General features: G+C 38.9%; 1 protein-coding gene across 1 annotated transcript in view; it reads left to right on the top strand.

Moving 5' to 3' along the window:
• Positions 1-25,793, top strand: part of TANC2 (tetratricopeptide repeat, ankyrin repeat and coiled-coil containing 2) — a 361,965-nt gene that overhangs the window by 192,266 nt on the left and 143,906 nt on the right. The window contains exon 6 of the mRNA XM_040245030.1: positions 21,330-21,478. Within this exon, the coding sequence (XP_040100964.1) occupies positions 21,330-21,478 (149 nt within the window). The remainder of the gene's footprint in view (positions 1-21,329; positions 21,479-25,793) is intronic.

Genomic DNA, 25,793 nt, shown 5'->3' with positions numbered 1-25,793 from the left:
CCATTCTCTCATCTGCACTTCGTGACTTATGTGGCAGCTGCCATCCTGTCACTCCCAATGACAAAGGCAGATATTGACATGGCTCTGGAGTCTGTTAAGGCCTGGGTGATGTATCACTTTCCACATTAATTGATTTTGACTTAGTCATCTCATGGCCCTGAAGCTGTGCTGTGTGAGGTAAAGCGCTTTTCTGGTATACCAGTGTTACAGCTTCTATCAGACTTCTACGTTAGAATTAACTTACCCTTTCAGTTCTTTACAGCACCCCTAGTTTCATAGCTCTTTTATTAGTGTCATTTTCTTACCATCTTACATTACCTCCACTCCTCTTACTTTTATCCCCAACTAAAGTAAGAACCAGGTTCCTGGAGTTAAGTTCAAAAAACATTGTAAGTGACATCTTCTCTTCCACCCCAAATTGTTTTCCCTAGGAACTCATAAAACAAAAACAAGTTTCTCTATTTATTTAGAGACATGCCTGAGGAGTTTAGGATATAGTCACAGACTTTCCTGTTTAAGAATCCTAATTGCAAAACTAGCTAATTCCTGAGTGTCTCGTCATTGTTCTTCCCAAATTTGGTGTAAAGCAAGCCTCTGATGAGCTGCCTTGATATATCAGTGTTCTGTGTGGATGTGGAGATTCCCTCCCCAACTCTTAACTACCTTTATTTTATTTGTTAATATTTGTTTATTTACTTATTTAAATTTTTGGCCAAACCATGATGCTTATGGGATCTTAGTTCCCTGTCTGTCTGTAGTCTGTAGGAAGCACTGGAAGATGACTGTGCTTAGTTGCTCAGTCTTGTCCAACTCTTTGTGACCCATGGACTGTAGCCCACACCAGGCTCCTCTGTCCACGGGCATTCTCCAGACAAGAATACTGAAGTGGATTGCAGCACCCTCCTTCAGGGGATCTTCCCAACCCAGGAATCAAACCCAGCTCTCCTGCATTGCAGGTGGATTCTTTACCATCTGAGCCACTAGGGAGCACAAAGGGATGCATAGTCAGCAGGATTTGAACCTGGGCAGGGAGACCCCATTGGATTTCTAGTCCATCACCTTAACCACTCGGTCACAACTAGTTCCCTAACCAGGGATCAAACCCAGACCCTCAATAGTGAAAGCTTGGAGTCTCAACCACTGGGCCGCCAGGGAATTCCCTAACTACCTTTGTATTGCATCAGTGAGTTCAGTCACTCAGTTGTGTCCGACTCTTTGCAACCCCATGGACTGTAGCACGCCAGGCCTCCCTGTTCCATCACCAACTCCCGGAGCTTACCCATATTCGTGTCCATCAAGTCGGTGATGCCATCCAACCGTCTCATCTCCTTCCATCCCCTTCTCCTCCCTCCTTCAATCTTTCCCAGCATCAAGGTCTATTCCAATGAGTCACTTCTTTGCATCAGGTGGCTAAAGTATCAGAGCTTCAGCTTCAGCATCAGTCCTTCCAAAGAATATTCAGGACTGATATCCTTTAGGATTGACTGGTTTGATCTCCTTGTAGTCCAAGGGACTCTCAAGAGTTTTCTCCAACACCACAGTTCAAAAACAACAATTCTTCGGCACTCAGCTTACTTTATGGTCCAACTCTCACATCCATACATGACTACTGGATATGTTTATATACTAGCAGAGTAATACACAAACACAGAACTGGTACTTGCAGCCTGCTTTTCCAATAACATTTATATAAATGCACTTATGTAAATTTAAAAGAGGTGATAGTAAGGTCATTATATAAAAATCAGTATTTCTATATTCTAGCAAAGAACAGTTAGAAAAGTAAATCTAAGCACAATTTCATTTACAGTAACATTAAAAATCATGAAATATATTGGGATAAATTTGATAAAATGTGTATGCTGAAAGTTGTAAATAAAGCACAAAGATCCAAATAAATGAAAAGCTATATCATATTTATGGATTAGCAGATTCAGTATTGCTAAGATAGCTATTTTGATTTAAAGGAACCCCAAGAAAAAGTGTTTTTAGAAATATATAAGGTTTAAATGATTGCAAATTTAGATATTTACATGATTTTAAAATTTTTATAGGAATCAAGTGACCCAGAGTGGCCACAGCAAGTTTTCAAAAGAACAACCAAGTTAAAGGACTTCCATTATTCTTCAGTAAAGGTGTCAGGGAAATGAACATCAACCCTTACCTCTTACCATGCACATAAGTTCACTTAAAGTACCTTAGACCTAGAGGATATTTTTACCCCCTATAGTGTATGTATAGCTGATTCACTTTGCAGTACAATAGAAGCTAGCACAATGTTGTAAAGCAGCTATACACCAATAAATTTTTAATAAATAAAAATTTAACAAAAATAGTACCATAGACCTAAATGTAAGAGCTAGGAGCAAATCCATGCAATCTTAGAGTAGGCAAAAATTTCTAGGATAGACGTGTGAGTCATAAAAAAAAAATTAAAAGTTGGGCTTTATCTAAATTTAAAACTTTTACTCTTTAAGACACTTTTGATAACAGGAAACGGCAAGCCATATAATGGGAGAAAATATTAGCATACATATGTCTGACAGATTTGTATCCAATAAAAAGAATCCTTACAAATAATAAAAGAATCTTAATTTTTTTAAGTATAAAAAAATTTGAAGAGATAATCACAAAAGAAGATGTAAGAAGGGCCAGTAAATACATGAAAAGATGTACAACATCATCAGTCATCAGTTCAGTTCAGGTTAGTCACTCAGTCATGTCCAACTCTTTGCAACCCCATGGACTGCAGCACCCCAGGTTTCCCTGTCCATCATCAACTCCCAGAGTTTACTCAAACTCATGTCCATTGAGTCGGTGATGTCACCCAACCATCTCATCCTCTGTCGTCCCCTTGTCCTCCCACTTTCAATTTTTCCCAGTATCAGGGTCTTTTTCAATGAGTCAGTTCTTTGCCTCAGGTGGCCAAAGTATTGGAGTTTCAGCTTCAGCATCAATCCTTTCAATGAATATTCAGAACTGATCTCCTTTAGGATGGACTGGTTGGATCTCCATGCAGTCCAAGGGACTCTCAAGAGTCTTCTCTAGCACCACAGTTCAAAAGCATCGATTCTTCAGCTCTCAGCTTTCTTTATAGTCCAACTCTCACATCTGTACATGACTACTGGAAAAACCATAGCTTTGACTAGACAGACCTTTGTTGGGAAAGTAATGTCTCTGCTATTTAATATGCTGTCTGGGTTGGTCATAGCTTTTCTTCCAAGGAGCATTAGTCATCAGAGAAATGCAAAGTGAAACCTTGAAATACCACTGTAAACCCTTGGTATGGCTAAAATCAAAGTGTCTCACAATAGCAAGCATTGGTGAGGATATAGAGAAACTAGAACTCTTGCATACTACTTGAGAGTATGAACTGAACAGTCACTTTGCAAACAAGCGATTTCTTAAGAAGTTAAACTTATAAACTTTATTACCTAGCCATTATACACCTTTGTATTTGTCCTAGAGAAATTAAAATATATATCCACACAAAGGTGGGCTTAGTTGCCAGCTGCGTGTGGAATCTTCTCGGACCAGTTCAGTTCAGTCTCTCAGTCGTGTCCAACTCTTTGTGACGCCATGAGTTGCAGCACGCCAGGCCTCCCTGTCCATCACCATGTCCCGGAGTTCACTCAGACTCACGTCCATTGAGTCCGTGATGCCATCAGCCATCTTATCCTGGGTCGTCCCCTTCTCCTCCTGTCCCCAATCCCTCCCAGCATCAGAGTCTTTTCCAATGAGTCAACTCTTCACATGAGGTGGCCAAAGTACTGGAGCTTCAGCTTTAGCATCATTCCTTCCAAAGAAATCCCAGGGTTGATCTCCTTCAGAATGGACTGGTTGGATCTCCTTGCAGTCCAAGGGACTCTCAAGAGTCTTCTCCAACACCACAGTTCAAACGCATCAATTCTTCGGCGCTCAGCCTTCTTCACAGTCCAACTCTCACATCCATACATGACCACAGGAAAAACCGTAGCCTTGACTAGACGGACCTCAGTCGGCAAAGTAATATCTCTGCTTTGAATATACTATCTAGGTTGGTCATAACTTTTCTTCCAAGGAGTAAGCGTCTTTTAATTTCATGGCTGCAGTCACCATCTGCAGTGATTTGGGAGCCCAGAAAAATAAAGTCTGACACTGTCTCTACTGTTTCCCCATCTATTTCCCATGAAGTGATGGGACCAGATGCCTTGATCTTCGTTTTCTGAATGTTGAGCTTTAAGCCAACTTTTTTGCTCTCCTCTTTCACTTTCATCAAGAGGCTTTTTAGCTCCTCTTCACTTTCTGCCATATGGGTGGTGTCATCTGCATATCTGAGGTTATTGATATTTCTCCTGGCAATCTTGATTCCAGCTTGTGTTTCTTCCAGTCCAGTGTTTCTCCTGATGTACTCTGCATATAAGTTAAATAAGCAGGGTGACAATATATAACCTTGACGCACTCCTTTTCCTATTTGGAACCACTCTGTTGTTCCATGTCCAGTTCTACGTGTTGCTTCCTGACCTGCATACAGATTTCTCGAGGCAGGTTAGGTGTTCTGGTATTCCCATCTCTTTCAGAATTTTCCACAGTTTATTGTGATCCCCACAGTCAAAGGCTTTGGCATAGTCAATAAAGCAGAAATAGATGTTTTTCTGGAACTCTCTTGCTTTTTCCATGATCCAGCGGATTTTGGAAATTTGATCTCTGGTTCCTCTGCCTTTTCTAAAACCAGCTTGAACATCAGGAAGTTCATGGCTCACGTATTGCTGAAGTCTGGCTTGGAGAATTTTGAGCATTACTTTACTAGCATGTGAGATGAGTACAATTGTGCGGTAGTTTGAGCATTCTTTGGCATTGCCTTTCTTTGGGATTGGAATGAAAACTGACCCTTTCCAGTCCTGTGGCCACTGCTGAGTTTTCCAAATTTGCTGGCATATAGAGTGCAGCACTTTCACAGCATCATCTTTCAGGATTTGAAACAGCTCAACTGGAATTCCATCACCTCCACTAGCTTTGTTCGTAGTGATGCTTCCTAAGGCCCACTTGACTTCACATTCCAAGATGTCTGGCTCTAGATTAGTGATCACATCATCATGATTATCTGGGTCATGAAGATCTTTTTTGTACAGTTCTTCCGTGTATTCTTGCCACCTCCTCTTAATATCTTCTGCTTCTGTTAGGTCCATACCATTTCTGTCCTTTATCGACCCCATCTTTGCATGAAATGTTCCCTTGGTATCTCTAATTTTCTTGAATAGATCTCTGGTCTTTTCCATTCTTTTGTTTTCCTCTATTTCTTTGCATTGATCCCTGAGGAAGGCTTTCTTATCTCTCCTTGCTTTCTTTGGAACTCTGCATTCAGATGCTTATATCTTTCCTTTTCTCCTGTGCTTTTTGCCTCTCTTCTTTTCACAGCTATTTGTAAGCCCTCCCCAGACAGCCATTTTACTTTTTTGCATTTCTTTTCCATGGGGATGGTCTTGATCCTTGTCTCCTGCACAGTGTCACGAACCTCATTCCGTAGTTCATCAGGCACTCCATCTATCAGATCTAGACCCTTAAATCTATTTCTCACTTCCACTGTATAATCATAAGGGATTTGATTTAGGTCATACCTGAATGGTCTAGCGGTTTTCCTTACTTTCCTCAATTTAAGTCTGAATTTGGCAATAAGGAGTTCATGATCTGAGCCACAGTCAGCTCCTGTTCTTGTTTTTGTTGAGTGTATAGAGTTTCTCCATCTTTGGCTGCCAAGAATATAATCAGTCTGATTTTGGTGTTGACCATCTGGTGATGTCCATGTGTAGAGTCTTCTCTTGTGTTGTTGGAAGAGGGTGTTTGCTATGACCAGTGCATTTTCTTGGCAAAACTCTATTAGTCTTTGCCCTGCTTCATTCCGCATTCCAAGGCCAAATTTGCCTGTTACTCCAGCTGTTTCTTGACTTCCTACTTTTGTATTCCAGTCCCCTATAATGAAAAGGACATCTTTTTTGGGTGTTAGTTCTAAAAGATCTTGTAGGTCTTCATAAAACCGTTCAACTTCAGCTTCTTCAGCATTACTGGTTGGGGCATAGACTTGGATAACTGTGATATTGAATGGTTTGCCTTGGAGACGAACAGAGATCATTCTGTCGTTTTTGAGATTGCATCCAAGTACTGCATTTCGGACTCTTTTGTTGACCATGATGGCTACTCTGTTTCTTCTGAGGGATTCCTGCCCGCAGTAGTAGATATAATGGTCATTTGAGTTAAATTCACCCATTCCAGTCCATTTTAGTTCCCTGATTCCTAGAATGTCGACGTTCACCCTTGCCATCTCTGGTTTGACCACTTCCAATTTGCCTTGATTCATGGACCTGACATTCCAGGTTCCTATGCAATATTGCTCTTTACAGCATTGGATCTTGCTTCTATCACCAGTCACATCCACAACTGGGTATTGTTTTTGCTTTGACTCCATCCTTTCTTTCTTTCTGGAGTTATTTCTCCACTGATCTCCAGTAGCATATTGGACACCTGCTGACCTGGGGAGTTCCTCTTTTGGTATCCTGTCATTTTGCCTTTTCCTACTATGGTTTCATACTTCTCGGACCAGGAATTGATAAACCCATGTCTCCTGCATTGACAGATGGATTTTTTCTTTTTGCCTTCATCCATGCTTTTTTTTTTCTGGGTTTTTTATTGGGGTTTTTTGGGATTTTTTAGTCTGTTGTTTTACTTATTTCAATTGGAAGATAATTACTTTACAATATTGTGGCAGTTTTGCCATACATTGACATGAATCAGCCACGGGTATACATGTGTCCCCCCCAGCCTGTACCCCCCTCTACCTCTCTCCCCACCTCCCTCCCCACCTTATCCCCCTGGGTTGTCTCAGAGCACTGGCTTTGTGTGCTCTGCTTTATGCGTGAAACTTGTACTGGTCATCTGTTTTACATATGGTAATATGCATGTTTCATGCTATTCTCTCAAATCATCCCACCCTCGCCTTCTCCTACATAGTCCAAAAGTCTGTTCTTTATATCTGTGTCTCTTTTGCTGCCCTGCATGTAGGATTATCATTACCGTCTTTCTCAATTCCATATATATATTATTATACAGCATTTGTGTTTCTCTTTCTGTGTGATAGGCTCCAGTTTCATCCACCTCATTAGAACGGACTCAAATGTGTTCCTTTTTTTTTAGCTGAGTAGTATTCCATTATATATATGTACCACAGCTTCCTTATCCTTTCATCTGCCGATGGACATCTAGGTTGCTTCCATGTCCTAGCTATTGTAAATAGTGTCACAGTGAACATTGGGATGCATGTGTCTCTTTCAGTTCTGGTTTTCTCAGTGTGTATGCCCACCAGTGGGACTGCTGGTTCATATGGCATTTCCATTCCCAATTTTTTAAGGAGTCTCCACACTGTTCTTCATAGTGGCTGTACCAGTTTGCATTCCCACCAGCAGTGTAAGAGAGTTCCTTTTTCTCTATACCCTCTCCAGAATTTATTGTTTGTAGACTTTTTGATGTTGTCCATTCTGACCAGCGTGAGATTCTATGTCATTATGGTTTAGATTTGCATTTCTCTGATAATGAGTAATGTTGAGCATCTTTTCATGTGTTTATTAGCAATCTGTATGTCTTATTTGGAGAAATATCTGTTTAGTTCTTTTGCCCAGTTTTGATTGGATTGTTGATTTTTCTGGTATTCAGCTGCATGAGCTGCTTGTATATTTTGGAGGTTAATTCTTTGTCAGTTGTTTCATTTGCTATTATTTTCTCCCATTCTGAAGGCTGTCCTTTCACCTGGCTTCTAGTTTCCTTCGTTGTGCAAAAGCTTTTAAGTTTAATTAAGTCCCATTTATTTATTTTTGTTTTATTCCCATTACTGTGGGAGGTGGGTCATTGAGGATTTTGCTGTGATTTATGTTGGAGTGTTCTGCCTCTGTTTTCCTCTTAAGAGTTTTACAGTTTCTGGTCTTACATTTACATCTTTAAATCCATTTTGAGTTTATTTTTGTGTATGGTGTTAGAAAGCATTCACGTTTCATTCTTTTATACATGGTTGACCATTTTTCCCAGCACTACTTGTTGAAGAGACTGTATTTTCTCCTTGTATATTTTTGCCTCCTTTGTCAAATATAAGGTGTCCATAGGTGCATGGATTTATCTCTGGTCTTTCTATTTTGTTCCATTGATCTATATTTCTGTTTTTGTGCCATTCTGTCTTGATGACTGTAGCTTTGTAGTATAGTCTGAAGTCAGGAAGGTTGATTCCTCCAATTCCATTCCTCTTTCTCAAGATTGCTTTGGCTATTTGAGGTTTTTTGTGTTTCTATACAAATTGTGAAATGATGTGTTCTAGTTCTGTGTAAAATGAGATTGGTAGTTTGATAAGGTTTGTATTGAATCTATAGATTGCTTTGGGTAGTATACTGATTTTCACTATATTGATTCTTCCAATCTGTGAACATGGTATACTTCTCTATCTATTTGTGTCATCTTTTATTTCTTTCACCAGTGTTTTATAGTTTTCTATATACAGGTCTTTTGTTTCTTTAGGTAAATTTATTCCTAAGTATTTTATTCTTTTTGTTGCAATGGTGAATGGGATTGTTTCCTTGATTTCTCTTTCTGATTTTTCATTGTTGTTGTATAGGAATGCAAGGGATTTCTGGGTATTACTTTTATATCCTACAGCTTTACTATATTCGTTGATAGTAATTTTCTAGTGGCATCTTGAGGGTTTTCTATGTAGAGAATCATGTCATCAGCAGATGGATTCTTTACTACTGAACTACCAGGGAAACCCAGGTGTTGCTTTTATTGTTGATCACCGATAGGCAGTGACTTTAAAAATTAGGAGATCAGTTTGGGGAAGATGTGGAAGAGCTCCATGTCAGCTCTAGAGCTTACTGTGACAGATAGCAGCCACTATTTATCAGTCACCAGTTTCCAGTATTCATCAGAATATCAGTAACTCACTTTCAGTTTCATCAGAAAAGAAAAAATTTAGGTTACCATTTAAGAGCTAGGAAATGAAAACATGACCAGGTTTACTTTGGCAGTTGGGCTAAGCTAATCATAGGTTTTGTAACTCTGTTAGAGAGAAAGCATGGGTTTCTTTATTTGATTAAATGTGGTACAAATTTCTGAGTCTTGAAATAGATGAGAACAAGCAGTTTATAATTAACAGATCATAAAGGAAAATGTAAACAGCCCGATGAGAAAATGCTAAGAGAATGCTGAGAATTAAAAGTCTGTGGAACTATTGTGTGTGTAGCCTGCCATGTTAGGAATACAGATTAGCAATTTGGATACATTAGCTATTAGGCATTCATTTCTTGGCACAGTTTGAGTCATCGTTTAATCCCTCTGCAGTTTGAGAACTTTAAGTAGAAGGGACTTTTTGCAGATGTTGTGAAGTTTAAACCACCTCTGAAAAGAAAATTCACGTCATCCAGAAAAATAAACACCAAAATATTCTGAAATATTTGCCACTTGCTTTTTTGCAGCATCCTATTTTTTTGCAGCATTATATTTCTCAGTGTTTAAATTACTATGATTAAATCAAATTACTTTCTTCTTTTCCACATGAGACTATAGCTCCTTAAGGATAGGGACTGTGTCCATTGTCCATAAATGTATATCTAATACCTCACACAGTGCTGGACACACAGAAAGTACTTAGTAAATATTTATTGAATTAATTCTTGCTTTCCTATATTGTCTGTGGAAGTTATTCTGCTGGATACTATTAATAAGATAACCATTTAAACAATTTGTACTTAATACTGACATATTTCCTAGCCACATAATGAGTCCAACAGCCAGGCAGCCTGTACTTCAAAACTGACTGTCACTACATAGCTCAGCTGGTAAAGAATCCATCTGCAGTGCAGGAGACTCCAGTTCGATTCCTGAGTTGGGAAGATCTGCTGGAAAAGGGTTAGTCTATCCACTCCAGTATTCTTGGGCTTCCCTTATGGCTCAGATGGTTAAGAATCCGCCTCCAATGCAGGAGACCTGGGTTCCATCCCTGAGTTGGGAAGATCCCCTGGAGAAGGGAAAGGCTACCTACGCCAGTATTCTGGCCTGGAGAATTCCATGGACAAAGGAACCTGCCTGGCTACAGTCCATGGCATTGCAAAGAGTCAGACACCACTGAGTGACTTTCACTTTTTCACTTTCATGCCTCACTCTTGAAAAGGGAATGGCTACCCCCTCCAGTATTCTACTATTCTTGCCTGGAGAATTCCATGGACAAGAAGTGCCTGTGGGCTACAAGTCCGTGGAGTCATAAAGAGTTGGACGTGACTCAGCGACTAACACAGTCTTAACTGTGTAACCATGGTCAAGCAAAAACTTAGTCTTTGTGTGCCTCACTTTTACTATCTGTAAGATAAGGAATGTTGTGAAAATTAAATGATTTTAATATATGTCAAGCACTTGGAAAAGTACCAGAGAGTAATATCTCAATAAGTTACTGTTATTATTAATACTGGTACAGAAATACAACATTCTTTGAAAACAATACTAAATATGCTGTATTTTCAGTTTTCATCTTGGAGTTCTGTCTTTGTGTTGAACTGGTCAGTCATACAGGACTTGAATCTGAAAATTGTTCCCTCTTCTCTTTTTCCCTCACTCTGTTGTTAAGAAATCAAGTAAGTCTTGCAAGTATGGCCTCCTGAAAAAACCTACTCTCCTCTTTTTCCTCCTCCATCCTTCAAAAACAAGTATAATTGTTTCTCTCTCAACTCACTATTCCTTTAATTTACAGAGTAGTTCTTGTATATATTGGCTTCTTCCTATCCTTATGTCATTTTTCCACTTTAAGTTGTTAACTGGTGTAAGAGAGGGGGAGAAGGAAATGGCAGCCCACTCGAGTATTCTTGCCTGGGAAATCCCATGGACAGAGGAGCCTGGCAGGCTACAGTCCATGGGGTCACAAAAGAGTTGGACACGCCTTAATGACTAAACAAAAACAACGAAGAGAGGAATGGTGAGGTAATTTTTTACACAAATTTTAACTATATATAGCATTATTTAGTTTTTCAGTAGTTTTAGATTTCTTTCTTGAAGGAAAAAAAAGTATTGTGATTATTATTTCATTCTCAAACCCAGTGTCTTATGACCTGAGTACATTTTCTATCATATTTAAAAGTTAAAATATAACATAAATACAGAAAGATATCAGAGAGACGACTCATTGGAAAAGACTCTGATGCTGGGAAAGACTGAGGACAGGAGAAGGGGATGACTGAGGACAAGATGGTTGGATGACTTCATCGACTCCGTGAACATGAGTTTGAGCAAACTCCAGGAGGTAGTAAATGACAGGGAAGCTTGGTGTGCTGCCCTCCATGGGGTTGCAACGAAGAGGACACGACTGAATGACTGAACAACAATCCACATAATAATCATGCATCTCTGTGAAATTATGTGACATGAACACCTGTATAGCCACAGACACCGAACGTTCCCAGCACCTCAGAAGCTTTTCTGATGCTTCCTCTGCATCGTATTCCACTCCATGTAAGTGTGACCTTTAATCTGACTGCATTGTCATTTATTTCCTTTAGCAGTTTCCAAACTTTACAGAAATGAAAACATTTAACCTATACTCTTTTGAGCCTCTCTTCTTTTGTTTAATTGTATCTTTGTGAGATTCTCTTTTATTGCTGTCGTGTTTCATTGTATGTCTGCTATTGATGGGCATTTTCAACTTTGGCTGTTATGAACAATTTTATGAATGTTTGCCACATCTATTTCAAGGCCCCTGTGTTTACTTTTCATTTTGGTATATACCTAGTAGTGGACTTGCTGGGTCATGGGGTTTCAATATGTTCCATCTAATTTTTTTTCCAAATTTTATGCTACCAGTTTACATTCATACCAGAAAAACAGGTTAACTATCCTTTTGCCGCATATTCACTTCAGTCACTCAGTCGTGTCCAACTCTTTGCAGCCTCATGGACAGCAGCATGCCAGGCTTCCCTGTCCATCACCAACTCCTGGAGCTTGCTCAAACTCCTGTCCATCGACTCGGTGATACCGTCCAACCATCTCATCCTCTGTTGTCCCCTTCTCTGGCCTTCAGTCTTTCCCAGCATCAGGGTCTTTTCAAATCAGTCAGTTCTTCCCATCAGGTGGCCAGAGTATTGGAGCTTCAGCTTCAGTCCTTCCAGTGAATATTCACAACTGACTTCCTTTAGGATTGATTGGTTTGATCTCCTTGCAGTCCAAGGGACTCTCAAGAGTCTTCTCCAACATCACAGTTCATAAGCATCAATTCTTCAGCACTCAGCTTGCTGTATAATCCAGCTCTCACATCCATACATGACTACTGGAAAAACCATAGCTTTGGCTAGATGGACCTTTGTTAACAAAGTAATGTTGCTGCTTTTCATATGCTGTCTAGGTTGGTCATAGCTTTTCTTCCAAGGAGCAAACGTCTTTTAATTTCATGGCTGCAATCACCATGTGCAGTGATTTTGGAGCCCAACAAAATAAAGTCTCTCACTGTTTCCATTGTTTCCCCATCTATTTGCCATGAAGTGATGGGACCGGATACCATGATCTTAGTTTTCTGAATGCTGAGTTTTAAGCCAACTGTTTCACTCTCCTCTTTCACTTTCATCAAGAGGCTCTTTAGTTCTTCTTCGCTTTCTACCATAAGGGTGGTGTCATCTGTGTATCTGAGGTTATTGACATTTCTCTTGGCAGACTTGATTCCAGCTTGTGCTTCATCCAGCCCGGCATTTCACGTGATGTACTCTGCATATAAGTAAGTGGGGTGACAATATACATCCTTGACGTGCTCCTTTCCCAATTTGGAACCAGTCCATTGTTCCATGTCCGGCTCTAACTGTTGCTTCTTGACCTGCATACAGATTTCTCAAGAGGCAGGTCAGGTGGTCTGGTATTCCTATCTCTTGAAGAATTTTCCACAGTTTGTTGTGATCCATACAGTCAGAGGCTTTGGTGTAGTCAATAAAGCAGAAGTAGATGTTTTTCTGGAACTCTCTTGCTTTTTTGATGATCCAGAGGATGTTGACAATTTGATCTCTGGTTCCTCTGCCTTTTCTAAATCCAGCTTGAACGTCTAGAAGTTCTCAGTTCATGTGCTATTGAAGCCTGGCTTGGAAAATATTGAGCATTACTTTGCTAGCATGTGAGATGAGCGCAACTGTGCAGCAGTTTGAACATTCTTTGGCATTGCCTTTCTTTGGGATTGGAATGAAAACTGACCTTTTTCAGGCATGTGGCCTCTGCTGGGTTTTCCAAATTTGCTGACATATTGAGTGCAACACTTTCACAGCATCATCTTTTAGGATTTGAAATAGCTCAACTGGAATTCTATCACCTCCACTAGCTTTATTTGTACTGATGCTTCCTAAAGCCCACTTCACTTCACATTCCAGGATGTCTGGCTCTTTGTGAGTGATCACATCATCATGGTTATCTAGGTCATGAAGATCATTTTTATATAGTTCTTCTGTGGATTCTTGCCAGCTCTTCTTAGTATCTTCTGCTTCTGTTAGGTCCATACCATTTCTTTCCTTTATTGTGCCCATCTTTGCATGAAATGTTCCCTTGATATCTCTGATTTTCTTGAGATCACTAGTCTTTCCCATTATATTGTTTTCCTCTGTTTCTTTGCATTGATCACTGAGGAAGGCTTTCTTGTCTCTCCTTGCTATTCTTTGGAACTCTGCATTCAGATAGATATATCTTTCCTTTTCTCTTATATCTAATACTGTGGGCAAGAATCCCTTAGAAGAAATGGAGTAGCCCTCATAGTCAACACAGGAGTCTGAAATGCAGTACTTGAGTGCAATCTCAAAAACAACAGAATGATTTCTGTTCATTTCCAAGGCAAACCATTAAGTATCACAGTAATCCAAGCGTATGCCCCAACCACTAATGCTGAAGAAGCTGAACTGTTCTATGAAGACCTGCAAGACCTTCGAGAACTAATACCAAAAAGAGAAGTCCTTTTCATCATGGGGGACTGGAATGCAAAAGTAGGAAGTCAAGAGATACCTGGAGTAACAGGCAAGATTGAGTTAAAGATATTTTTCCCACTTTGTGACTTGCCTTTTTACTGTTTTAGTGGAATCTTTGGTGAACAGAAGTTTTTCTTATTAATAAACTTACCTGTCTTTTTCTTTTGTGAGTTAGTGCCTTTTGTGTCTTATTTGAGAAATATTTGCCTAATCCTAGTTCATGAAGATATTCTCTTAGGCTACCTTCCAGAAAATGTATTCTCTTTTGTATTTGGGTCTGTACTCCACCTGGAATTGATTTTTGTGTATGGGATGAGGTAGGACAGGTTTCATGTTCATTCTGACATAGAGATCCATCACCAATTATTGAAAATGCCATTCTCTCAGGGTCACCCTGTAATATATGAGGCCCTGTGTTAATATTTTTGGTGGGATTTTTGTCTATATATGCAATTTAGTTAAAACACATATTATAAAATTAATGGGTCTACTTGAAGCACATTGTTTTATAATGAAGATTTGGAGTAAGGGATAGAGATGTATACTTATGTATTTGTTTATTGTTTCTTCATTGTACATAAAGATTCTTCATGGTAGATGGGCACCGTCTCTTTATGTTAATGTCCAGAAGATATTGCTTTATAGTCTTTATTGTCAAATGTACCATTATTGTCAAATTTCATATTACCCACTGCAAGTAAAATGTAGCATACTCATAAAAATTTAAAAAAGAGAGAAAATGCCGTTCTCTTACTAAACAATTGCAGTGGCATTTCTGTCCTAAATAAGGTGACTCCACTTATATAGATATATTTCTGGATTTTTTATCCTGTTCTCCTGGTCTTTTGGTCTATGTTTGTACCATTCATACTCTCTCTTAATTATTTTAGCATTAGATTAAATCTTGATGTTAAGTAATAGCAGTCATTCTTCTTCACATTTTCTTTACTATCCCCAGACCTTTCCATATCCATGTAAATGTTAGAATATTTAGTTTTAAGGTGCTGTCTTCCTCATTCAATCAAAGCCTATTGCATAAACACACTGCTTCCAAATAGCCCAGATAAATTTCAGTAGCTTTAATCAACAAAATGTATAAATGATATATGGTTTATTATGTGTATAATACTCTTATAGTGATTATTTTTCAACAAACTACCAGCCATCTTGTTTTGTGTATCATATTCCAAGTTCATCGTTACTAAAGAAGTCACACTAGGATCCCACTTGAAGAAAGTGCTATCTCTGTTTAGGCTCATACCTTCAGTGGGCAGAAACATGTCTAAACCAGATTTTAGGAAGAGGACACATTCTGCACGTTACCTGAATGGTCATGGATGAGACGGAAAGATAGATAAGATATTTGGTATGACAATTTCTGAGGAATTTTGAGAATCTTGAACAAATACACTCAGCAGAGGGGAGGTAGGAAATGATACCTAGCAACATTACGAGAGGCTGGAATCAAGGATGACAGTAGAGCTTAGGGATTAAAAGCCTGAGGTCTAGATGCAGATTTCCTAGTTCAGCTACTTAATAGTTTTCAAATTTTGGCAAGTTATTCAACTCTCTGTGATTCACTTTCCTTATCCATAAAATGGGGATAAGACTGCCTACCTCATAGGGTTGTTATGATCATTAAATGAGTTAATGTATATAAAATGCTTAGAAACAGTATCTGGCATATAAACTAATCCCCATATGTGCTGGATGCTGTTATAATTTTAAAAAGATAATCTGAAAAACTGAGATATATTTTTTGTTTCATTTACTTGTTCTGTGTCATGATATAATCCCCCACCCTTGACGTATACAATATAACACCAATAAAGTCCTGTCCATGCACCATTGGCTTCCCAGGTCACTTAGTAATAAAGAATCCTCCTGCCATTGCAGGAGACCCGTGTTCAATCCCTGGATCAGGATGATCCCTGGAGAAGGAAATGGCAACCCTCTCCATAGACAGAGGAACCTGGTGCACTGTAGTCCATGGGGTCGCCAAGAGTTTAACATGACTGAGCAATGGAGCATGCATGCACACACCATGCACTGTAAGACTAAGGTTCATTGAAGACTGAAAAGACTATGGCAGAATGCAGTAGTGCAGAAAACAGACCCTACACTCAGGAAGGAAATGGTCCAAAGAGTAAAAATGCATAGTAAGTTGGAAATTGAAGCAATTTTATTAATAAGAATCCTCAGAAGTAACAGGTTGGGCACTTGTTTTCCTGCTATGTTGAGTTCATTCAGTTTGATAGATTTTTAAAGGGTAAGGGGTTGCAAAGAGTCAGACACGACCTGGCAGCTGAACAACAACAAAGGATAAGGTGATTTGAGCTGTTTCAGGGTTTTTCAACCTTAATACTATTTAATGACTTTCAGGGCTAGATAATCCTTTGTTGTGGGGAGATGTCTTGTGTATTGTAGGATGGTTAACAGCATCCTTGGCCTCTACCTACCAGGTGCCAGGAGCAACACCCCTCCCCACAGTGTGACAGCCAGAAATATCTCTGGTCATTGCCACGTGTTCCCTGGGGGAAGAATTGTCACCAGTTGAGAATCACTAAGGTGGCTCACACAGTAAAACGTCTGTCTACAATGTGGGAGACCTGGGTTCTATCCCTGGGTTGGGAAGATCCCCTGGAGAAGGAAATGGCAATCCATTCCAGGACTATTGCCTGGAAAATCCCATGGACAGAGGAGCCTGGTAGGCTATAGTCCATGGGGTTGCAAAGAGTCGGACATGACTGAGCGACTTTACTTTCACGTTATTTAAAAGAAACTTCCCTGCATAATTTTTTCTCAAAGTTCCAAACATTCACAGTGATGGAGAATAGAATGATGCACTGCTATGTACTAACTTCCTAGCTCCAATAATTTTGACAACTTGTTTTATCAATATCTTACCCGTTTTTTCTGTAGTAATTTCAGCAAAATCTGGTCACTATATCATTTCTCCGATCAATCCTTTGAGGTAAAGGATATGAACTTGGAGACTTCTTCAAAGTAATAAATATTAGTATCCTTTAAAAGAAATATTTAGGAAAACAATTAAGACACTTGAGCGACATAGTAAAAATAACTGTAACATGAGTAAAAGAGCCTAGAAGAAAAAGGAAGAATTTGGTTTATTTTTCTACTGGCCTCTTTCTTAAGTGAGTAACATTTGGACTTTAGTGAATAATGCATGAAATGATAATGTAATTATAGTCTCTGCCTGCCATTTGTATGTCGTGTAGTAGTATGTTGTGAAATCTAAAGAGGTCAGGGACTTTTGTATTTTATTATAAATATCTTCAAAATAACTTTCAGCGTTTTACCCAGAATCTGTTTACTTTTGATTTCATGTACTATAAGTATTCTTGTTATTGTAGTAGGCTTTGATAAATTTTAATAATATTAAATAGATGACTTAGTAGTTTAGAAATTCCACACACTATAGTAACAAAATGAAAAATTCTTTCTAGCAAGGGTTTAAAGGTGGAAATTTGCTTGAATGAAGAGAGGGATTTGTTTGTTTTTATTGAAGCATATTTCACTTACAATATTGTTAGTTTCAGGTTTATTACATAGTGATTATTTTTGCAGATTATATTCCATTAAAGATTATTATAAGAAAATGGGTGTAATTCCCTGTGCTGAACAGTATATCCTGTTGCTTACCTGTTTTACATGTAGTTTGTATCTGCTAATCCATTACCCCTGATTTATCCCTCCTTCCTTCTCTCGCCCCTTTGATAACCACAGGTTTGTTTTCTCTCTCTGTAAGTCTGTTGCTGTTTTTATAAACATTCATTTGTGTTATTTTTTAGATTTAGGGTACTTGATTCAAAGATGTATTTGCATATATAACAACTTTTTCCTGAGATTTTGTTTGAGTACCTTAGTTGGGCAGAGGCAGAAAGAGAAGGAACTGTCTGTAATGTTGGATGTTATAGAGGTGATAAAGCCCCAGGGATATCTTTCTGTTCTGTGGCAGAGAAATCCATTTTTGTTGTTTCTTGGAGAGGAAGTGGAGAAGGAATATAGATCCTGTTTTTCTACTCTGACATAAATCCAATAAGAATTCTATATAGATTTTCCACACTTTGAGTTCAGTAATGCTATACAAAAATGTGGGGCTTCCCAGGTGGCTCAGTGGTAAAAGAACTGCCTGCCAATTTAGGAGACACAGGGGACATGGGTTCGATCCTGGGGTTGGATGAAATGGCAACCCACTCTAGTATTTTTGCATGGAAGATCTCATGTATAAAGTAGCTTGGCGGGCTACAGTCCCCATGGACTTTTGGGGCTAGATAATCTCATTTTCTTGCCATTTGGAGGGATTTAATGTGTAACACAGACTATCCAAAGAAATTAAGCTATTGTGCTTTCGTATCAAATCATATGGCACTATAGTTAACGCTTGCTATGGTGAAAGGATAGCAAAAAAAAAATGATTTTGGTAATACCGTATATGGGATATGTGCTACTGTGAATTGTTATAAATATACTTGAGCATAAAACGAAATCTGAAAAAATGTTGACAATGAATCAAGTTAATGTAAACAGATAAATTCAGTTTAGGTAAATTAGTTCTGCATCACATTTAAAATAGATCATCTTGTCCCCTGGCTCTTCTTTATATCTGTAAATTTCTATAAATTCTTTATTTGGAAATAAATTTATTTTGATGATGAGACTAAGGAAGATCCTCATATTGACTTTGTTCAGCAGCCCTCAGTGAAAAGGTCTGAAAAAGAACAATATCTGTAGTTGGTAACCCCTGAAAAATAGCCTAAATACAGAAGCTTAAAAACTAATTGTATCAAAAGAAGGTAGCAGACTGGAAACAGAAGATTACAGTGAAAGCCAGAGATCAAAAAATTTAGGGGTCTAAATTTCAGGCTAAAAAAGTGAACCTGAGCGGGTTTCTTTTTGGAGTGATGAAAATGTTCAGGAATTGGAGGGGTGATAAACTTATGAATATACTAAAGCCACTGAGCTGTATACTCTAAGGGGGAGGAGCTTATGGTATATGAATTATACATCAGTTTTGAAAAAATGACCTGACTGGGAAAGTGATAGTTCAGGGTAGGAACCCAACCAGAGTGAGTAGAGCACCTGGGTGCAGGGTAGCAGTGAGCAGCAGTGAGGTTTGTCACATGTAAGGAGAATAGATTAAATAAGTAAGGAAAATGAAGATCAGGTTTTTCACTGTTGCAGAAAAGTTACAACCTTGGAAAGGAAGAAATTCATATTCAACCCTGTGGTATTGAATTAGGTCTCATCTGTGAACTTTTGTGGGGGGTGGTGTTTATATATGGATTTACAGATTAAAATGAATATAGAGCTGTGTGTATGCATATATGTATGAACATAACTCTCTAACTTTGCCCATGTGGTGGACCTGCAGGGCAGTGACATCCTCATCTGATGAGCATATCTGATATTCTAAATACGTTTACCCTCTTTAAAAAAAAATCAGGCTTTCTTGGAAAAAAGGACTGATTCAAGGGCTAGGGCAGAGAAGATAACCTGCAACATCTTGTGACAGAAAGCAAAGAGGTACTCAGGAAATGACAGGGATATGTCAGAAGGCTACAGGAGCCAAATTGAAAAGCCTTGCCTGGCCAACTCTGGGATGATTTGAGCAACAAAATAAATTATAACAGTACCAGATTATAACTCATTGAGTAAAATAGGAGTCTTTGAGTTCAGATAGGTATGTACATAGATAGACACATAGATAAAGGAAGAGAAACTAAACTGTAAAAGAGTGATGAATTTAGAAAAATTACTATTTGGAAAGCATAATAGTAATTAATTTAACTGGGAAACATTAATGTATGCCAAAAATAGTGGGCAAAAGTTTATTGAGGAGATTCAAACGGCTGTTGTATACTAGTGTTCATACGATTATTGTTACTATCTAGTAGGTGGAAACAGCTCAAGTGTCCAGTGTGATGGATAGATGACTAAATAAACTAAATGGGTATGTACATAGAATATAATTTAGCCATTACAAGGAGTGAAATTCTGATACATGCTATAACATGAATGAATGTTGAAAATGTGCAAAGTGAGATAAGCTAGACATAAAAGGACGAATATTGTATGATTCCACTTATATAAGGTGCCTAGAATAGACAAATTCCTAGAAACAGGAAGTAGAATAAAGGTTATAGGCTTGGGAAGTTTTGTTTAGTGGATGCAGTTTCTCTGGGGGGTGATTAAACAGTTCTGAAAATGGAGATGGTTGCACGATGTTGTGAGTGCATTTATTGCCACTGAACTGTATGCTTAAACATGGTTAAAATGGCAAATATTGTTACATGTATTTTTATCAAAAATTTTTTTAATTTCAAAATTTGGTGAGGAAAGGATTATGTATATATTCTCAAAGTATCTCCCCACAAAACATTTATTAATTACAAAGAGAAATTGTATAATTTTAGAGTGGAAAAACCTGGCAGACACTACCATAACCAAGTGATCTAAGTTAACACAGCATTAATTTTGTGAAAGTGCTGCCAAAAATGCTTACCCTGAATTAAATTATGAGGTACCGTGAGAAAAGTTGAAATTGAGTAACATGGTACAAAATATCTGACTTACAATCTTCAAAAGTGTCAAGGTTGTGAAAGTTAAGAAAAGACTGAGGAACTGTTTGAGATTCAGAGAGTCAAAGAAAACTGAGAACTAAGTGCATTGCTTAATCCTGAATTGGATCTTCTTGCTAGAAATGACGTTACTGGATAAATATCAAAACTTAAATGGGGTCTGTGGGTGAGATTACAATGTAAAATGTTAGGTTCCTGATTTCTCTGGTGGTATTGTGGTTATGTAAGAAAATGTCCTTGTTCATAGAAAATGCATACTATCTGGGGCTGATGGGTAGCATGTCTATATTTTAAAATGATTAAGGGGGAAAAAATTGTTCTTTGTACTATTGAAACTTTTTTGTAAGTTTGAACTGATTTTAAAATAAAAAAGAATATTTACACAAACTAAGAAAAAAGAGATAAAAGAACCTGAATGAAGGCAGTGATTGTGGCCAGGAGCTAGACCCCAAGACTAGGACTTGTATTGGAAAGCCAACTGCGACAGAAATGGGAAACTTCTTTTGAGTGAGTTGCAAAAAACATTTTCTCAAACTCAAGGGTTTCAAGTAAATATATTGAGAATTCTGAGTAGACTGTCAATTGTAATATGTAACAGTGGAAAAATAAGCTTCTGGTCAGGGACCTCATAATTTTGGATTTAGAATGTGAAAACAAAGGAAATGACCAAACAATGTAAAAATAGTTGTAAAACTGGCCATTTTATTTTGAAAGATTCAGGTGTTTCAATGTCTTCCTGTTGCAGGTGATGCTGAACAGGATCTTGGTCCCCCTCCGTCTGTAGATGAGGCAGCAAACACACTCATGACTCGTCTGGGTTTCCTCCTTGGGGAGAAAGTCACGGAAGTTCAGCCAGGTGACCAATACAACATGGAAGTACAGGATGAAAATCAGGTAAACTGCTTCCCGTCAACTTATTGAAACGTGGGATGAATCGGCCTATTATAACCAGGAAAGAAAAAATGTTGCAGGGCATCGGTGTGGGTCTTGTCAAAACAATGATCCCAAGTGTCAAGTGCCTTTTCAGGCCTGGAATATAACTTCATTTTCCGTAATCACTGTATTTCTTCAGTTTATGGAACACCTTTTAGTTTCGTTCTTAAGTTTAAAAAGCCACTTCAAGGTTTTGATTCCTTTATTGAATGAATGAGGAAATAACTAAATAAACCAACAAACAAGACGTGTGTGTGTGTGTGTGTGTGTGTGTGTGTGTGTGTGTGTGTATAAAAGCACCATACCCCTAAATTGCAGAATGCACATTGTTTTCAGATACACATGGATTATTTAGCAAATTTACAATATACTGATTCATAGACCAGATCTTGACAGATGTAGGGCATCCCTGATAGCTCAGTTGGTAAAGAATCCACCCTCAATGCAGGAGACCCCAGTTCAGTTTCTGGGTCAGGAAGATGTGCTGGAGAAGGGTTAGGCTACCCACTCTAGTATTCTTGGGCTTCCCTTATGGCTCAGCTGGTAAAGAATCCTCCTACTATGTGGGAGACCTGGGTTTGATCCCTGGGTTGGAAAGACCCCTGTGGAGAAGGGAAAGGCTATCCAAACCAGTATTCTGGCCTGAGAATACCATGGACTGTATAGTCCATGGGGTCTCAAAGAGTCAAACAACTGAGCAACTTTCTCTTTCACTACTTTAATAGAATTAATCGATTATAAAATAACTTAGAAAATGATAGCTAAAAGATAACATATAGAAAATAAAAATCCCCAAGTATTTGGATATTAATATACTCCTAGCCTTTAGGTTGGAGAATCACAGGATATTAGAAAATATTTTAAACTGAAATAATAGAAACAAAATAAAACTTGTAGTATATAAAGATATGCATTTAAAAACTTTAGGATACATACGTTCAGTTCAGTTGCTCAGTCGTGTCCGACTCTTTGCGACGCCATGAATCACAGCACGCCAGGCCTCCCTGTCCATCACCAACTCCTGGAGTTCACTCAGACTCACGTCCATCGAGTCAGTGATGCCATCCAGCCATCTCATCCTCTGTCATCCCCTTCTCCTCCTGCCCTCAATCCCTTCCAGCAACACAGTCTTTTCCAATGAGTCAACTCTTTGTATGAGATGGCCACAGTACTGGAGTTTCAGCTTTAGCATCATTCCTTCCAAAGAACACCCAGGGCTGATCTCCTTCAGAATGGACTGGTTGGATCTCCTTGCAGTCCAAGGGACTCTCAGGAGTCTTCTCCAACACCACAGTTCAAACACATCAATTCTTCGGTGCTCAGCCTTCTTCACAGTCCAACTCTCACATCCATACATGACTACTGGAAAAACCATAGCCTTGACTAGATGGACCTTAGTCGGCAAAGTAATGTCTCTGCTTTTGAATATACTATCTAGGTTGGTCATAACTTTTCTTCCAAGGAGTAAGTGTCTTTTAATTTCATGGCTGCAGTCACCATCTGCAGTGATTTTGGAGCACCAGAAAATAAAGTCTGACACTGTTTCCCCATCTATTTCCCATGAAGTGATGGGACCAGATGCCATGATCTTTGTTTTCTGAATGTTGAGTTTTAAGCCAACTTTTTCACCCTCCACTTTCACTTTCATCAAGAGGCTCTTTAGCTCCTCTTTACTTTCTGTCATAAGGGTGGTGTCATCTGCATATCTGAGGTTATTGATATTTCTCCTGGCAATCTTGATTTCAGCTTGTGTTTCTTCCAGTCCAGCATTTCTCATGATGTACTCTGCTTATAAATAAGCAGGGTGACAATATACAGCCTTGACATACTCCTTTTCCTATTTGGAACCACTCTGTTATTCCATGTCCAGTTCTAACTGTTGCTTCCTGACCTGCATACAGATTTCTCAAGAGGCAGGTCAGGTGGTCTGGTATTCCCATCTCTTTTAGAATTTTCCACAGTTTATTGTGATCCCCACAGTCAAAGGCTTTGGCATAGTCAATAAAGCAGAAATAGATGTTTTTCTGGAACTCTCTTGCTTTTTCCATGATCCAGCGGATTTTGGCAATTTGATCTCTGGTTCCTCTGCCTTTTCTAAAACCAGCTTGAACATCAGGGAGTTCATGGCTCACGTATTGCTGAAGTCTGGCTTGGAGAATTTTGAGCATTACTTTACTAGCATGTGAGATGAGTACAATTGTGCGGTAGTTTGAGCATTCTTTGGCATTGCCTTTCTTTGGGATTGGAATGAAAACTGGCCTTTTCCAGTCCTGTGGCCACTGCTGAGTTTTCCAAATTTGCTGGCATATAGAGTGCAACACTTTCACAGCATCATCTTTCAGGATTTGAAACAGCTCAACTGGAATTCCATCACCTCCACTAGCTTTGTTCGTAGTGATGCTTCCTAAGGCCCACTTGACTTCACATTCCAGGATGTCTGGCTCTAGATCAGTGATCACACCATCGTGATTATCCAGGTCATGAAGATCTTTTTTGTACAGTTCTGTGTATTCTTAAAAACCAAAAATCTGAAAAATTAATGATCTAAATATTCATCTCAGTGCAGGAGACACAGGAAACTGGATTGGATTCCTGGGTCAGGGAGGTCCTCTGGAGTAGGAAAAGGCAGGCCACTCCAGTATTCTTGCTTGGGAAGTGCCATAGACAGAGGAGCCTGGTGGGCGACAGATAGGCCATGGTGTCGCAAAGAGTCAGATATGACTTTTGATTGAGCACACTCGCGTTTACTGCTGTATCGTCTGCACCTGGGACAAACTCTTCTATTAGTAAGTGTTCAATAAATATTTACTGCCTGAATAAATGGCCTCCTAACAGGGCTCTGCTTCCGCTTTTGCCTCCTGTGGTCTGTTTACACAGAATCCAGAGCGACCCTTGTAAAATGTGAATCTGGTCCTTTTATTGTGTTGGCCAGAAAGTTTGTTCAGATTTTTTATAGGCCATTGTGGAAAACCTGAACAAACTTTTTGGCCAGCCCAGTATTTTTCTGCTCTTGATCCTCTACTGTATCCCCCACATTTAACAGTAAATCTGAAATCCTTAGCATGACCAGAAAGGGGCTGCCTGATCTGACCCCTCGCTGCCTGTCCGGTATCATTTCCTGCCCCTCTCTCACTGCAGCTCTCCAGCAACACTGGCCTTCCTGTCATTCCTCAGACACATAAAACTTTCATTTATACTGGAATGTTCTTCCACATAACTCACTTCCTCACTTCATCCAGTGCTCTACTCAAATGTTATCTCCTCAGTAAGGCCTTCCTTAGTTACTTTATCTAATAGCCCCTGCCCATCCATGTATCCCCTTACCTTGCTTTATAGCTCTTATCATTAATTTATTCCGTGACATATTTAGTTGTGAGGGGTTGTTTGATCTCATGCAAGAAGGTAAGCTTCATGATGACAGGGATTGATTTCTTTTCATAACTAATTTACATTGTAACCATGTCTGTATCATGTGATCTGAATAGAATATTAAAATGATATATGTTGAGGGCTTTTAAAAAATTGGTATAAATAAAACATCTATTTTACTTGTGAGTTTTTGATATTCATGTCAGGTTAAAATATGACTACTACAATAATGACCAAGCCACATGACATTACAATCTGAGAATTTGCCAAGGATGCTGTTGTTTCTAAAACGCTACATTTCTTCAGGTGCTAAAATTTATATTGGGTTGCTTCTGAGATGCCTCATTGTTGCCGCATGTTGCAGTGATTTCTGAATTAAGTCCCAAGTCAACAGAATGTGCCTTACTTGTGCATTTACTACATGATTCATCCTAAAATAAGTAAATGAGTGGTATCATCGATTTAATGTAGCTAATGCAGAGGACACCACCCTTATGGCAGAAGGTGAAGAGGAGCTAAAAAGCCTCTTGACAAAAGTGAAAGAGGAGAGTGAAAAAGTTGGCTTAAAGCTCAACATTCAGAAAACGAAGATCATGGCATCTGGTCCCGTCACTTCATGGGAAATAGATGGGGAAGCAGTGGAAACAGTGTCAGACTTTATTTTTCTGGGCTCCAAAATCACTGCAGATGGTGACTGCAGCCATGAAATTAAAAGACGCTTACTCCTTGGAAGAAAAGTTATGGCCAACCTAGATAGCATATTCAAAAGCAGAGATATTACTTTGCCAACTAAGGTCTGTCTAGTCAAGGCTATGGTTTTTCCAGTAGTCATGTATGGATGTGAGAGTTGGACTGTGAAGAAGGCTGAGCGCCGAAGAATTGATGCTTTTGAACTGTGGTGTTGGAG

Source organism: Oryx dammah, unplaced genomic scaffold, assembly GCF_014754425.2.
Source record: "Oryx dammah isolate SB20612 unplaced genomic scaffold, SCBI_Odam_1.1 HiC_scaffold_8, whole genome shotgun sequence".
In the NCBI taxonomy this organism is placed as follows: domain Eukaryota; kingdom Metazoa; phylum Chordata; class Mammalia; order Artiodactyla; family Bovidae; genus Oryx; species Oryx dammah.
Note: the sequence above shows the minus strand (reverse complement) of the source record. Positions and strands in the feature narration are given on the sequence as shown.